Source organism: Hyperolius riggenbachi, chromosome 2 (genome assembly GCF_040937935.1).
Source record: "Hyperolius riggenbachi isolate aHypRig1 chromosome 2, aHypRig1.pri, whole genome shotgun sequence".
Classification (NCBI taxonomy): Eukaryota; Metazoa; Chordata; class Amphibia; order Anura; family Hyperoliidae; genus Hyperolius; species Hyperolius riggenbachi.
In genome coordinates, this window is record NC_090647.1 from 82,097,606 (window position 1) to 82,114,438 (window position 16,833).

Sequence of the window (16,833 nt, forward strand, 5' to 3'; positions counted from 1 at the left end):
TTTTTTAGTTATTTCATGGTTTTATTTTATATTTAACCTCTTGCCGATGGCGTCACGCCGATGGGCGTGGCCGCGGCGGCAACCCCAGGACCGCCTAATGCCGATTGGCGTAAAGTCCTGGGGCTCTGTTTTGCAGGAAATCGCGCGCAGGCTGCACGCGCATCTCCTGCTCGGGGTGCGGAGCTCCGCCCCGACTTCAGTCTCCGAGCGGCAATTGCCGCTCGGGAGACTGTTTTACATGTACAGCTCTGCGATCAGCAGCAGCGCTGCACTGGGGACAGCTGTGTGACACGGCTGTCCCCCTGGGGGACAAGAGAGCGATCGGCTCTCATAGGCAGAAGCCTATGACAGCCGATCGCCATAATTGGCTGGCTGTGGGGAGGGAGGAAGGGAGGGAGGGAAGGTGGGGATATATTTAAAGAAACAGTTTTTTTTAATGAAAAAACAGGAACAATAACATTCATACAAATAAAAATAAACAATGTGGGGGCGATCAGACCCCACCAACAGAGAGCTCTGTTGGTGGGGAGAAAAGGGGGGAAAAATCACTTGTGTGCTATGTTGTGCGGCCCTGCAGCTTGGCCTTAAAGCCGCAGTGGCCAATTTTACTAAACATGGCCTGGTCACTAGGGGGGTTTAGCCCAGCAGTCCTCAAGAGGTTAAACATTTACAAAAAGAAGATTGAATGTTTTGTTGTCTCTGCTCAGTGGCAGCCTATTAAAGGGAACCTTAACTAAAAAAAAATGAGTTTCACTTACCTGGGGCATCTACCAGCCCCCTGCAGCTATCCTGTGCCCTCGCAGCCACTTATGGCTCGGCTCCTCCAGTCCCCTGCCGTCAGCTAGTTTCATGTTTGCTGACTCGCGGCACCTGTTACGCGTTGCACCTGTAACACGTAAAAATGTACGTCTTAATGTCTGCGATAGCTTCCTGCGCCCGCGGGAATACGTGCAAAGGTACGCGTGGGGGCCCACCGACTCCCAGTCGGCAAAAATGAAACTAGCTGGCAGCAGGGGACCGGAGGAGCCATGAGTGACTACGAGGGCACAGGATGGCTGCAGGGGGCTGGTAGATGCCCCAGGTAAGTGAAACTCATTTTTTTTTTTTTAGAGTTAAGGTTCCCTTTAAGTGTCCCTGAGTGAAAACACATGAACTGTTGACCTTTTCCTATCTCCCTCTGCTCTCAGAAGTTGTATTCTGCCAAGAAAAATTTATGGCTGTTCTTTGCTTATCAGCGATGTTTACTATATTCCCGACCAGGTACAGACAAGACAGAAGCTGTCACTTCCATGCCTAGAAATTAACTATTTCAGGTAGCAAAATAAAGCAAGTAAAACAGCCTAATTATTAATATGCTTTACACTGTACATACACGTTGCCTCGGGTACACGTTAAGAATTCTTAGTGGTATGCGTTACTAAGAGTGTAGCGGGGGCGTGGCTGGAGGTGTGACGTGCAAGTCTTAAAGGTGCCCCTCTTTCTTACCTCAGAAAGTTGGGAGGTGTGATATAAGTTACCAATAGACACAATAGAATCGGATAGTAGTTGCGCTTTATACAATGCATGTGACAGGCTAGGAGCGTGGTGTCTCTGCCTCTCCACCCCAGCTGTGTGGTCCCCTCCATAATATTGTGACAGGGAAACTAGAAGTAAATTGGTTCCTGGGCCAGCGAGGAGGCTGTTGGCGATTCTCAGAAGATGACTTTCTGTGTGTCCTGCATTCCTATAAAGGCCTGAGAAATGGCAGCCGGAGCAGCTGCTGACGTTTATTTACATACATTCCTGCCTCAAATTGAGCTAATGAAGGTAATTTCAAAGCGGGCAGCGTCCTTTTGCCTCTCTCTTTGTATCACTTGACATCTCTTCCCCTGGCTGTGTTCTAAATTATGACACATTGTAATTACCCCCACAGAGCAGAATCATTTCACCCTGACACAACAGCCACGGGTTATTAGGCTCGCACGCTCACAGCCTTGATAAGGTGGCTAAAATTCATACACTGATATTATGTTACAACTTTCCAGCAAGAAGGCTTTTAAAAAAATAAATAAATAAATAAAAAACATGTAGAAATTAAAGCAAAGATAATGTCAAGACACACACATAACTACAAACCATGGGGCCCTGCAGCAAAGCTTTGATGGACCCCCCCAAATCTTAAAACCCTTTCTCTTGCCAACTCTTTGTGACCCTCACAGTTGAGGACCCATATTGTAAGGGGTCATAAATCAAGTGTGGAGATCATAATCTTCACACCGTTATCAAGTGTAGCCACAAAAACACCTTATCTGAAGGATGGACACCTTTATCAGTGAAGTAGTAGTTGGAGCCCCCTTAAGCCGCATCTACACGAGTAGATGCGGCCGCGATGCTGCTTATCAATCGAGCCGCTGATGCGGCTCGATTGATAAGATCCGACAGGACGGATCTCCGTACCGCCGATTCCCTGCTCGATCCCCGCGAGGGGACAATGGCAGGGAATCGTGCGGGAGCGGCGCCGGCGAGGGACGAGCAGGCACGAGCGGGGAATCGAATGCGGCGCACGCGCGGCGAGCGGGGACGCGGCGGGCACACGGAAGAGGTGATCCGGCGGCTAATCGAGCCGCCGGATCGCTACAATGTCCCTCCGTGTAGATGGGGCTTTATAGCTCTGGGCCCCCCTGGGCTTGCAGGGACTGCTCCCCTGTAGACACACACACACACACACAACCACACACATACCAAAAGGAAATCATCCAATTATATAGCAAGGTCACTATGCTAACGCCTCTTCCCCACAGAAGGCTGAAGGTGAAAAACCCCCCGCCTATCAGCTGCTCCCATGCACCGCTAACACTCGGCACAGGTGGGCGAGAGACGGGGCCCCTATTGCGTCAGATCTGAGCAGGGCCACGCCATAGGTAGGGAATGGGGGGAGAGTTTTATATTAAGCACCAGAAAATCTGTTTGGGCTGTGGTGGTCCATAAGCACGCTGCAGCGAAGCAGACTGGTTTTGTGCTCGGCGCTTAGCGCGGGGTGCCGAGATCAGGTGCCCCATAGCAGCAATGTAATGCTGCGCGGGCGTGTAAGAGTAATTCGGGGCTCCGGCGATCTTGGAGCCCACATTACATCTCCCTCTGAGTTGCAACAACTCGGAGGAGGAATAGTATTTAACGCCGCCAGGTAGTTTAGCGGCAGAAGGGTGAGCTGTCTTTCGGCTCTCCAGGTGTCCAACTCACAATCCACGTACTAATATGGGCGTTGCTGCAGGATATAATGAGTGCTGCTTTGTGGAGATGCACTGGCATTAGCTTTAATGGGTTAAGTGTGCATTAAGCAGTGATACCCAGCTGTGACATATCAGAATCAATTCCAAAGAACCTAAACACAAGCACTAGACAGGCAATGCACCTACATAGCATTACTAATCAGGACACCATTTCAGACAGATTTCGCACAGCGTGTCAGACAGACTTTCTTCCCATGTGAGAAAATATTGCATATTGTTTTCATTAACTGATGGCGATTAAAACCAGATTTCCATGTAATAACAATTACACTAAGGGGCCTGTATAGACATGAAGACGGTGGCCAATCTCCACTTTGACTTCACATGTGATCTCTGCAAACTCTAAACCAGTGCTGCATTGTCGGCTCTTCCCTAAAACTCAGGGCAGGCAATTAATTTCATGGAATTTGCAACAATAAAAAGGAGTGCAGTGAACATGGACTCACACACACACATACTGTAAATAAATACTGATGAAACTGCCATGTGCGAACAGCAATTTTACCGACGTTTACTGAACATCCCGCTTTATGCGATGCTTAAAACTGCACCCGAGGAAATGGATCTTTGCTGCGAGGGCTGGTAAATGTGAACTCGTTTTCCGTTAGAACTGACTAACAAATACCGTGGGTGATTTAAAAAAGGGATCGGATGTCTTCTTAAAATAACAAAATATAGAGAGAGATATAGCATTTCCAATAATAAACAGTGGACAATCCAAAGATTTTATCTGAATTTTCTGTGGAGGACGGAATAATTTTTCCCTTTTTCAAGCAAATCGTTCAACTCTGGATCAGCTGGAGTAACTAAAGATACACGATTGTCTGCTCTTTTTAAAAAAAAAATATTATAACAAATCAGTTGAACTTTATGCACAAACTCCCCCCTCCCCCCCCTTTTTAAATGAACCTCTCTGTGTAATGCCTGGTACACACCATGCAATTTCCCATCTGATTTGACTGATCAAATAGATAATTTTTGACAGGTCCGATCTGATTTCCGATCATTTCTCTGAACAATTTTGTACAGAAGTGATCAGAAAATCGATCAGAAAAACTATTGGTAATCAGATCGGACCTATCGGAAATTGTGTTGTAGTGAGAAGTCCTCAAACAGATGACAAAGCATGCCTTACTGCCAAACTCTGCAAGGAAGCATGAATAGATGCCAAATGCTACCTGCTAGTAGTATGCGTTTATGCAAAAAGGCCCAAGAACAAATGGGTGTGATTCTGAAACAATAAATGTAAAATATTGATACTTTTACGGATATTCTACTATCCGCTATAGTGGGAATTTTATATAATGTATATTCTACTATCATTTATCTGTACCCTAATTCTCTCTTGAACCCTCCGCTATCTATGCCTAACACTGACCATTGCCCACGCACCACTATTTTGCTACACCTCACCATGTCACATTAGAAATAAGATCCAACCTAGTATCCATCTTCCCCACCACAGCCACAAGCCTAGCAATGCTCACTGCAGTACTGAGATACCCACCTCCTGATGCACAAGTAAATACAGCACATGTAGAAGCAGCACATGACCAGGGTTTTTTTCCACTATAGTCCCATTTGTTACTGTCTGTGGTATGGAAAGAATACATGCAAAACAAAAAATGGAATAGTATTAGAGTGTTAACCCATGTTATGTACACAGGCTGGATTAAACTTGGCAGCTGCTAAGGAACATCTTGGCACAGAATCTAGAGTGAAAACATGATTCTACAGACATCACCTCTGGCATGCCAGATCTTTAGTGAGATCCAACCAACCTCTGAATGCTTTGTTCTCTTACTCACCCCCCATGCCAGAAGTCACTCCGTTGAGTGCCACATGTCAATCCTCCTCTTCTGTCTATAACAAGGCTAAGAATGTAGCATTTGAAGGTTCGGGGACAAGAAACTAGCGTGGATACAGGAGTCTACAGCCATCACCTCTGGGATACTGGATCTTTAGCGATGTCCAACCAACCTATGAATGCTTTGTTCTTTTACTCACCCCGCATGCCAGAAGTCACTCCATTGAGTGCCTCTTGTCATACCTCCTCCCCTCTATAGCAAGAGGGGAGGAGGGATAAGAAACTAGGGTGGCTACATGAGTCTACAGACATCAGCTCTGGCATGCCGGATCTTTAGAGATATCCATCCAACTTCCGAATGCATTGTTCTCTTACTCACCCCACACTCCAGAAGTCACTCCATCATGTGCCGCATGTCATCCCTCTCCCCCTCTATAAAGGCACATCGTTAGCAAAAGGCTAGTGATGCCTCTGTACAGCACATGGCCTGGTATCTATAAGACTTTATAGTTGGTTGTATTCTTCTACGCCGGTAAAGCTGATGATACACTACAAAGGGCACTGGAAAGCAGCAGATGCACTATTAAGGAATCTAAAGGCCCATACCCACAATACGATGTTTCACAACAAACTATTTGTACCGTGATATCGCACAACAATGTTTCATGAAGCATGCCACCCATGGTGACCATTCATTTTTGAACGTCCATAATTTTGGATACATCGTGGCGGATGAGGCCAGATGGATCAGGACATGATCGTTCATTGGTGGAGATCCCTGATCCATCTGGCAATGGTCTGCCCATGGGTACTTAGCTTGAGAAGGTGGGAACACTCCAATGAAGGCAGTGAGATGCTGGGGTGCACTCTTAAAAAAGGAGGACATATTACAAGGGACCCTGAAACCGCTATTTGACATGCACGTTTATTCATCAAGGTGTAAAGTGTGTAGAGTGTAGGAAATGCAAAAAGGCAAATCATGTATGATTGGGAAATGTGTCTTTGGGCTGTTTAATAACACATTTTTGCTTTGTACCTTAGCCTGAAGTTATCACTTAAAAGTCACATTATAAACTATTTTAACAGAAACTGCTCAAATTTCTGTCTGATGTGGAATTAGGAGAAAATAAAGCAGATAGCCCAAGGCCTGCAGAACAGGTGTCACAGATGGTCCTCCATGGACCCATGGGCCCAATAGCAGATGCAAGCACAACTACTGCCATGCACTGCAGTGAACTTTAGCTTGTCTAGATTACCCACAAGCTGTTAAAACGGTTCCTGTCTGAATGCAATTATACAAAAAGAAAAAAATCTGCTAGTTTTTAGTTTGCAAATGATGCATATTGCATTATAATGAACTTTGAATTTGTCCTGCTGAAACACGAGTTGCCCTGATTAGCATGCACATATTTTAAAGTAAATTCCCAGATGGAGACTCCTTAGTAATCAGTTGCAGATATCCCATATGAGCTAGCTAATTTATGAGTGGTAACTCAGCTAGCACAGGCAGGGTTTGTCAACTTTGAAAACACTGTAAAGTATCTTGTGTCGGTAATTAACTAGTTATAGGAACAGGTGGAAGCGGGGCAGATGTGAGGACCGTTCAGAAGGCTCCCAGCTCAGACGCACAGCGCCAGCCTCAAGCAAAGCAATAATCTATAGTATCTGTAGAGCTCTGCAGTTGGTAAACGGGTTCATAGTAATTTGTTTGGTGCCATGAGGCTTGTAGGCCTGGCTACATAACAGACCCTTTCAGTAATTTTTATAAGTGGGGTGTAGTCACTTTATACAAACAATCTGTTTATGTACAGCCTAAGTCCTGGAATATTGTCCTGGAAATCCAGAAGAGCTGCAACAATCAATATAGTTTGAAGGTGAAGGAACAGAGTCTAACGTTGGCACTGCAGTATACAGTGGAGGGCTACATCTGTGTCATCCAGGTCCGGATAGTTATCCATATCCCCATGCTATGCGTGCTCTGACTTAAGGGTATAGTTGCATACATAGAAGAAAAGGGACGTTGGTCGGCACTGCAAGCATCACCGATTTATTCCATTCTCAAAGTGCAATCAACAACACTCAGGGCAGTTTCTAGGCTAAATTGCACCCAGGGTGAGGGTGTAAAAATTGCGCCCCCTTCCCTCCACCCACGTGGACTCGGGAACCCTTAATCTTTAGGAACAGAAACACAGCCACAGGTCACAAGTAGATCTGCCTACTTTCTAGTGACCAGCCGCTCATCCAGGAGGAAGCAGGAAAACACCCAGGCGAGGAGAGCCCGGAAAGCCGACTCCTCCATGGGTGCCACACACTCACAGCCTGCAATACCGCTACAAGACATCAGGTGTCATCACGTGGTGGTGACATGATGATGACTTGAAGTCTGACGCAGGCAGCCTAGGAGGAGTCAAGGAAGGTAATCGTGCTGGTAATCTTCTTTCTTCTTCTATTTGGCTGCACCGCGCGTCACCAGCTCCCTAGCGGTAATGTCCTTCTGCCTGCGCCCCCCTTCATCTACTTGCTGGTCTGCGCCCAGTGCGGTCGCCCTGCCCGCACTGCCCAAGAAATGGCCCTGGCAACACTACAGATATTAACATGTGCAGTAAAACAGTTAACTGCTGCACATACCGATCCTGGTGCTCAGTTCAGTGGGGGGTGGATGCCGGGTACAGCGGCCTGACGGCCATTTTGTGCTGACATGTGCTTCCATGGAGGCTTGTTTGGAGCAATGAGGCTTTTAGGTCTGGCTACGTAACAGACCCTTTCTATAATTTTTATGAGTGGTGTGTAGACACTTTATACAATCTGTTTAGGTACAGTCTAGGTCCCGGAATATTGTCCTGGAAATCCAGAAGAGCTGCAACAATCAATATAGTATAAACATTTTCAAGACACAGATAGCATCATACCAGAGCTGAATTCAGAAGGAAAAACAGGGGGAGCAGGCATGTACGGGAAGTTGTCCTGATGCCCACCGTTCCCCTTGTTCTCCTCAGTCCCCCTCCTTTGCTACCTAAATACCCCCCTGGCAGCCTCTTCTGAGTCTGCCGGGTTGGGCATTAGTGCGTAGGAGCTGGCCTGGCTGTGCGTCCTACATTGCACGCCCGCGTCCGGGAGCGCTCTGCACATGCACATGCCGTGGTCGCAATGTCTTATGGAGGAAATTACAGATATAGTTGTTACATAGTGGCATGACAGACTGCACTTGTTAAACGGATAAAATGAAAACGAAAGAAAAAAACAGATATTGTCCAACTACTTAGGATGGATGTGACTTCTATTGATTTTGTGTGTCAAACATTGTGGCAATGTGGGCCAAACACAGTTCAGGTGCCTATAGGTTGGGCCATCTACCTACAAGTTCACAAAAGCAGACCCAGGTGCCAAATGTTTATTGTAGCTTGTATGTCCAAGGATGTCACACTGTTTGCTGTATTGCCAGACCTGCTTGTTTTGTAATTTTCGTGAACAATGTCTGTTGAGATTTTGCTGTAATCTGTCTCTATTTCTGTCCTACTTTTTGGCCTTGATGCTTCGTTTTGACTCCTCCTTTGACTTCCTCCTTTGACTCCTGATTATAATTCTGTCTCATTCCCTGACGCCATCTACTGCTGGATGGTTTGGAGAACATCTGGGCTGCCACCAGTCATTTACTGCCCCAGACTAGAAATGAATGTGGCAGAATGGTTACAGCTTGCTCCAACCTCTATGTCTACCACCACATGCCATGTAAAGCATGATCCAACTACAGTAGAGTTCCTGCAACTCAACTAACCAGCAGTCTCAACCAACCAGCACAAATCACCAGCAATACTCACATTGGTGAAGGCCAACTTCTTAGGCTGTTTGTGGGCTCTGCTGTGCTTCAACACTGGGTGCCATGGCTCCCCCAAGGTTTATATACTATCTGTTACTGTATTTTAACATTGGATGCAGAGTTTATGGTATGTATCTAGAGTGGAGTGTAGTACTATATTAGCTGGGCCTAGGTACACCTATCCAGAGTCAGTTGATCCCTGTGGGTGTTCAATAACCAAAACTCTATTGTATTACCTAAAGGGCCCATTTCCACTAAGTTAGAATTCGATTTTTCACATTAAAACTGAAACCAATGCACGTCAATGTCGTCATTTTTCTTGAATGCAAATTTTTGTATGTGGTGCGATGCAGAAGAAATATAGGGGTTGAGTCACTATAATGTGCTAACACATAGCACGGTCGAGCTATTCGTTTAGCGCGCAATGTGACGTATGCACATGTTTACGTGCGTAAAGGTTTGTGCTCGCTAACAAAGGTCTTCGTGTGTTAAGGCGGCAGTAAACATGCAAAGAACTTTGTTGGCGAGCAAGCGCAAACCGTTACGCACGTAAACATGTGCACTTGTCACATTGCGTGCTAAACGAAAAGCGCGACCGTGCTATGTGTTAGCACGGTATAGCGAATCAACTCCATGGATTTCATACTGCAGATTTATTCTGCACCACACATCAGTTTCTCATATATTCATTGCATACAAAAATTTGTTTATAGTAAAACTTATGTGAAATGTACTAACCTAGTACAAATAAACTCAAAGTCTGCCCAGCAACTGCTAAACGAACATGCATTTTTTTTTTTAGCTTTCTTGGCTCCTGTTGCATGCAACAGGAGTCCTGGAGTAAGTAAAGGCTCATACACACATCAGACTATAGTCTTTGGAAAATGAAAGATCACAGACCAATCTTACCACCCTTCATGTAGTATGAGAGCCATACTCTACACAGTCTTTTCTATGGAGCTGAACTCCACATCAGACAGAAATCTTTGCAAGATGCTGCACACACAGATGCTGTACAGACACAAAAGATCAGTATCTGCAAAAGATCTGTTCCTGCTAAAATCCATTCCTGCAAATTGCAATGATAGTCTATGAGATCTGCAGATCATCATACACACATGATTTAACGGACATTCATCTGCAGATCAAGCAATCATCCGCAGATCTGAAAATCCATCCTGATGGATCTGATCTGCAGATGAATGTCAGTTAAATCATGTGTGTATGATGATCTGCAGATCTCATAGACTACCATTGCAATTTGCAGGAATGGATTTTTGGCAGGAACAGATCTTTTGCAGCTACATAACTTTTGAGTGTGTGCAGCATGTTTGTGTGCAGCATCTTGCAAAGATTTTTTTCTGATGGGGAGTTCAGCTCCATAGAATAGACTGTGTAGGTATGGCTCTCATACTACATGAAAGGGGGTAAAATTGGTCTGTGATCTTTCATTTTCCAAAGACTATGGTCTGATGTGTGTATGTAGCCTAAGGCCTTTATGTCCATGCACGGAAAAAGTGGGAGTGCATAAACGCCCCCACAAAACGTGCATGAGCAGCCACGGGCCCCACAAAAAAAACAGGACCCTTTCCGTTGCTCCCCGAAGGGAACCTTCCCCCCTTGCCATCGGCGCAGGGGGGACGTGGGGCCCTCTGACACCCGAAGGATTGGAGGACCCCGACGTGCTAAACGAACATGCATATGTGAGTTAGTCAGCAGGTGCTATGTTGTTTGTTATACTCACCAATTGTAGTCTGTCACTAATCTAGGTGAAGGGGGTTTTGAAATTCTTATTGCGAGCAAAGCCCCCTTAAATTACAGTTACTATTACATATTTGGAGTTCTTCCATCAAGTAAACAAAAATGGATGTATTTATTTTATGCTTTTAATTTGCATACCACTACTACACCACTCCTAACAATGGGGCCCTTCTTTATTAAAGCCAAACATATCAAAGCATGCTAATCAAAAACAACCTGGCACATCAAGCAACTGATAGTGTAAACTGTTACCTTGCAACCATTTACCCTGATTTCCAGTTGAAACATTACAATTATATTTGAACTTCGTATTTTACAACTCTTTATATCTAGGGTGTGTGTATTGAACAATTCACATTGCTAATTGTTCCTCAAATATCTGTCAAGCTAAGACCTTATCTACATTCTATGCCAAATACGAGAAAGAGCCATCAAAATTGCAACTACACTCTGGCTTATCCTACTATTGAAAACCTATTCCCCTCACTCCTTAGTGTCTTTATAGTTATTCTACCTGCCTGTGAAAGAAATAGTGTAATGTTTGTGAAGATTACAATAATTCCCTCTCCCCTCCCCCCAATAGCCAGATTAATTAGATAGCTTTGCAATGTGATAAGACTCCCAGGAGAAAATGGAAGTAAACGTATTAACCCTTTCAGACGGATGAGGTGAATTTGGAGCACTAGTGCATACCAGCTGTCGAGCATCGGCTAATGGTGCCAAGTTCAGCTATTATTAGTCAAGCTCCAGATATTGAAGCTGACCAGCTACTAATGGTGAGAGGGTTTGGCTATTATCACCGGTTTGGCTATTATCAGATGAGCTCTGTAAATCAGTGTTGCGCTTTGCCTATCATATAGCTAAGCCTCAGAAGCTTGGCTACCATACAGCCAATATGCGATATTAGTGTTAGGGGACAGGGTAGGCGAAAGATAGAGGTCATAGTCAGGGAGATGGACTGCAGTTTGTAGTCCTTCTGCTAAGTAAATCACACTCTGTTTGCTTGACAAAGGAGCCCAGAACTCTGAAAAGTCACATATGACTGTGTTCTAAATGTATGTCTTAGTAAAAATATATAATAAAGAATAATGTTTTAACCATTGATGTGCCATATTAAAGGATACCAGAAGTGACAAATGACATGATGAGTTAGACATGGGTATGTACAGTGCCTAGGACACAAAGAACTATGCTGTATTCTTTTTTTTTATTTCTCTGCCTGAAAGAGTTAAATATCAGGTAAGTAAGTGGCTGACTCAGTCCTGACTCAGACAGGAAGTGACTACAGTGTGACCCTCATTGATAAGAAATTCCCCTTTTTATCTCTTTCTGGCTCTCAGAAGCCATTTTCTGCTAGGAAAGTGTTTTTTAGTTGGAATTTCTTATCAGTGAGGGTCACACTGTAGTCACTTCCTGTCTGAGTCAGGACTGAGTCAGCAATTTACATACCTGATATTTAACTCTTTCACGCAGAGAAAGAAAAAACAGAACACAGCATAGTTATTTGTGTGCTAGGCACTGTACATACCCATGTCTATCTCATGTCACATGTCACTTCGGGTATCCTTTAAAACCACACTGGACCGTGGAGGCCTCAAGGCAGGAAGTAAAGGAAAACCTCCGGACACAGACAACAGAAAACCCCCAAGGAGTCTTTAACTCTTTTCTACAATATCCAAAGATAAAGTATCTTTTTTTCCGAGAATTGAATAGCACTGTTTTCCTTCCGCAAACTTGTGGACTTTTATGGCTTTTTGTCTGCTCGTGTGTTTGCGTTTTAGAGGTATTGAATGTCAGCACTTCAGTATAATCCACAGGGGAAGAGGACACAAAAGCTCTGGCATATAGACTAGCATGAAATGTCAATGGTTCATATTATCTTGAGGACAAAAGAGGGGAGCATAAATAAAAGAATTGTGTACACAGACAGTTCCGGCAATGACAATAGAATGAAAACCCACGAGGCGTACAGATATGGCTGCACAGAGCGACCAATCAGAAGGTCTCTTTCATACGCTCATGCAAATAAGAAAGAGAGGACCTGATATGTTAAAGTTCTTCAGGGAGATGGAGAACATAGACAAGACACATAACCTTTACATTGCACGTTTCTCCTGGAGGACTCAAGACACTTCAGAGGCAACCACTTAGGGAGGGGTCCATGGGCCACCAGCAGCATTAGGGAGCCTTGCCCAAAGACTCCTTAGTATATTACATACTGACTTGAGCCCAGGTCAAAGGCTCAAACTCTACTTCAAGGGCAGCAGCATTACCAGTGTGTTATCCAGCTGCCGAACACATGGGATCCAACCAACGCTTGTAGTATTTGGTTACGTTTGCAACCTCTTCTAGTTGAGATCAGACCATAGTAAAATGGGAAGCAGATAATTTGGGTGCTGGACTCATTACTTATACTGCTCTAAGCTGCTTACTTGCTGAATAGAGCTGTGCATTGCTGTCGTTTGCTATAGATCTGATACAGCCTATTTGTGTCCGCAGGGTGACCGCTATCTGCTTTAGTTTGTGTTTTCTATGGTGTATATACCACTGGATCATTCACTGTCTGTATTTCTATTTGATTTAGCATATCTTTGACTTTATATAATTTGTTGCAAACAAATCCCTTCTGGTGTGCGAGCTAATTTACTAATATTGGGGTGGTTAGGATTAGGCATCGGCAGTGGGGTTGGTTAGGATTAGGCAATGGCAGTGGGGTTGTAACGATTGGTGAAGCACAGAGAGGATCTGATTACCAGTGATCTGCAGAATCAATGGGAATACAGATGTATACCAGATTATACGTGATCTGCAGTATCACTGATAATCCGATATACTAGCTAACCTCTGTTCACCTGAGTAGAGTGTAGTGTTTTGGTGTAACAGTAACACTTAGAGGACAGGGCCTCAGTACAGTAAGACGTACTGTACAGATTCCTTCCGCAACCCTGAGCTCTCCAAGGCGGGAGGAGTCAGGCTGCCAGCGGGAAGGATATACTGAAAGTAACCCTCTGGCGGAAGGGTCACTTAACAGAACGAGGAACCGCCTCTAACAGTAAGGTCGGTTCTCGAGGTCAGACAAGCCAGGTCGTACACACACGGACAGATAAAGTACAAGATCAGGAGGCAAAGGCGGAGTCAAAGTACAGGCAAGGTTCAGCAACGGGGTATCAGATATATCGGGGTACAAAATCAGGAGGCAGAAACAGAGTCAAGGAACGAGCCGGGGTTCGGCAACAGAGTATCAGAAATATCGAGGTACAAGATCAGAGTTCAGGAGGATAGTCAAAGCAGGCAAAAGTCATAACATATAATCACAATCAAACTAGTACTTTAGCTATCAACAGAATCTAGCTAAGTGTAGGATTACAGCTCCAGCTGGTCCCGGCACACTTGCGGATCTGACTACGGATCTGGGTGCTCCCACATATGTGATCGCACGCCAGACAAAGAGCAAGTGAACAACCAGCAGTATATATACTCTAGGACCTTTCCAGGACCTCCCTAATTGCTGGTCCAATGAGAGCAGTGGAATTTGTCAGCTGACCCAGCTGGTCAGCCGACACCCTTCTAACTGCTATTTAAACTCTGCCTCTGTGCTCGCGCGCGTGTAAGTCTGAATCCTGGTGGACTATCAGTCCCAGCCACACCAGTACTGTCATGCAATGTATCTAGTGCGGGGGCCGCCTCTGATGCGGATTCCGCCGTTACCAATGCGGATTCCGCCGCACTGCCTATGCGGCATGCGGTGTTTTTTCCGCGTTGTGACGCCATGCTGGACGCGGAAACAGCCGCCTCACCTCGAGAGACGGCGGCCTTTCCGCGTTTCCTTACAGGGGTTGGTTAGGATTAGGCAATGGCAGTGGAGGTGGTTAGGGTAAAGCACCCGCAGTGGGAGTGGTAAGGTTTAGGCATCGGCAGTGGGGGTGGTTAGGATTAGGCAATGGCAGTGGAGGTGGTTAGGGTAAAGCACCCGCAGTGGGGGTGGTTAGGCTGTGTCCAGGGTAAGGAGGGGGCAGATTTTGGAGATGTTGCAGAGATGGAAGTTGAAGTCTCTGGTAACGTTTTGGATGGGGGGGGGGGTGAAGGAAAGGGCAGAGTCCAGGGTGACACCCAGGCAGCGGGCTTGGGATATAGGCCGAATGGTCATTTTGTTGACCGTGACATAAATATCTAGGAGTGTGCTGAATCAAGACTATACATTCTGTAAATCACTACAGAAAATGTCAGCACTGTACTGTGAGAAAACGCGGAAAAGCCGACGCGTGTGCTAAAAGCAAGGCGGCTGATTCCGCGTCCAACGTGGCGGTTTGCACGCGTCTGGTAGTGTGGCAGAACGCGGAAAAGCCGCCGCATGTTATAACAGCAAAGCGGCTGTTTCCGTGTCCAAGGTGGCGGTTTGTACGCAGCAGCGTGCCTTTGGAGTGGCTGGGTCTGTTAGTCCACATAGATGGATAGAGAGCTACGGGCGCGCGCGGGCCAGAAGTCAGGACCTTTATACCAGCAGGGGAAGTGTCAGCTGATCAGGACGATCAGCTGATTCCTGCTGGACTCATGATTGGCTGAGTGGCTCGGGCGAAGCAGCAGAGTTCAGCTACTATATATTCTGCACATGCCTACAGGCGCCTGATGATGGAAAGGTGTCTTACTCCCCTCCCTGTGTTCCCCCCTCCCTTCTTCCCTATGCAGAGTCCTGGTGAGAGTGTAAATGAGAGGTTACTCACGCAGATATCGGCATTCCACTGACTAGATCTACCTTTAGTCAGGGGCACCTCTAGCTACTTAAAGTGAACCTCCAGACTAAAAATCTACTCAACAGCACTGAAAAAGCTTGGTGTTTCAGAGTTGTTTAACAGTTTCACAGCATCAGAACTTTGTTTTTCTTATCCAAGCCTCATTTTTGGCTGCACAGAAGCAAAGCTCCGCCTCATCAAAGAAAACTGCCTGTGCATTTTTTCCCCTGATACTGTGCAAAGCACGATGGGATTTCTGATGATGATGTTCTCGTTGCCTAGCAACTGTGAGGGGTGATCAGGACACAGGACATTTGAAACTGTGTCTCATGCTCCCTGTCACCTCCCTTCAACCAAAAAGATGGCTGCCCTCATGAAATCACAAACATTTGCCTGTTCTTTTAAAACAGGGTGGGTAAGAGACTATATTACCTATCTATTTTAATTAACATAACTAATGTAACTTAATGACAGTATGTTTGATTAGGCTGAAGTTCCTCTTTAATATTGAGGTTCCTCTAGCTACTAATACTTGGGGCACCTCTAGCTACTTACTATTTGAGGGTAGTTCTGGCCACCTAATACTAAGGGGGCACCTGTGACGGGCAAGAGAAGTATGGGAGAAAGGACAGCCAACACACCTGTGGTGCAGTTTGGTTTGGTGGGGTTTGTAGGTTCATGAAGGGCAAAGTCTAAGGTGCCAGGACATCTGTGCTCCTGTGAGGTAAATCCAGGCCTGAATTCAGGCCACAGTCACTTCTGTTCTCCAGTTTTCTGCAGCCCAGGAGAGCTTTTTGCCTACAGCTCGACATGCCCTCCTAGGACCCCAGGTGATCTGGTCAAAGTAACTCCATGATCAATCACAGAATCCAGTCCTTGTTTTGAAATGTATACATTTGTAACCTTTACCCTCACTTGACCTTAAGGAGCTCACCTGCCATGCCCCACACAGAAGATTTCTCACCAGAAACCACACAGTGCATTCATCGCTCTGCTGACCTTTCTCACATTCGCAGGTTTTGTTTACATGTTGGGCATAAAATATGAGCTGTGGCTTTGTAACACTTGTATTCTGCCTGCAGGTGAGCAGAGAGGCTGTGATGATACATGGTGAAAGGGAAAGCAATACCCAACACATGCTGTACTCTGCCCCGGGACAAGAACAGGAGCTTTTCAATTGAGAGACAATGAAACGTTTGAACAGTTTGATTTGATGGATGAGAAGGAAAATACAGTTGTCTTCATTTACATTCCTCTTTCTAGATGGTCTGTTGTGTGATGTATTTCTATAGGAGGTGTATGCGGTATATTTTTGTTGGATCGTGGGAACTCAGCTGCCTTCACTATGCGGCCATTCATGAACTGACACACGGCAGCGGCAGAGGGGAAGTGCAGGAGACACAAGGTGTCAAACTGTAGGTCAAATGATGTATCTTTCCATGTGCAGGA

At 45.5% G+C, this 16,833-nt stretch overlaps 1 protein-coding gene across 9 annotated transcripts in view; it reads right to left on the minus strand.

Moving 5' to 3' along the window:
- The window catches only part of ATP8A2 (ATPase phospholipid transporting 8A2), a 970,290-nt gene that overhangs the window by 246,846 nt on the left and 706,611 nt on the right, over window positions 1–16,833 (minus strand). The window contains exon 34 of one of the 9 annotated variants that reach the window (XM_068266978.1): window positions 769–886. The exons of the other annotated variants lie outside the window; for them this stretch is intronic. Within the exon in view, the coding sequence (XP_068123079.1) occupies window positions 848–886 (39 nt within the window). The 3' untranslated portion in view covers window positions 769–847. Of the gene's footprint in view, window positions 1–768; window positions 887–16,833 lie in introns of those variants that run through there. 9 annotated transcript variants of the gene reach the window in all.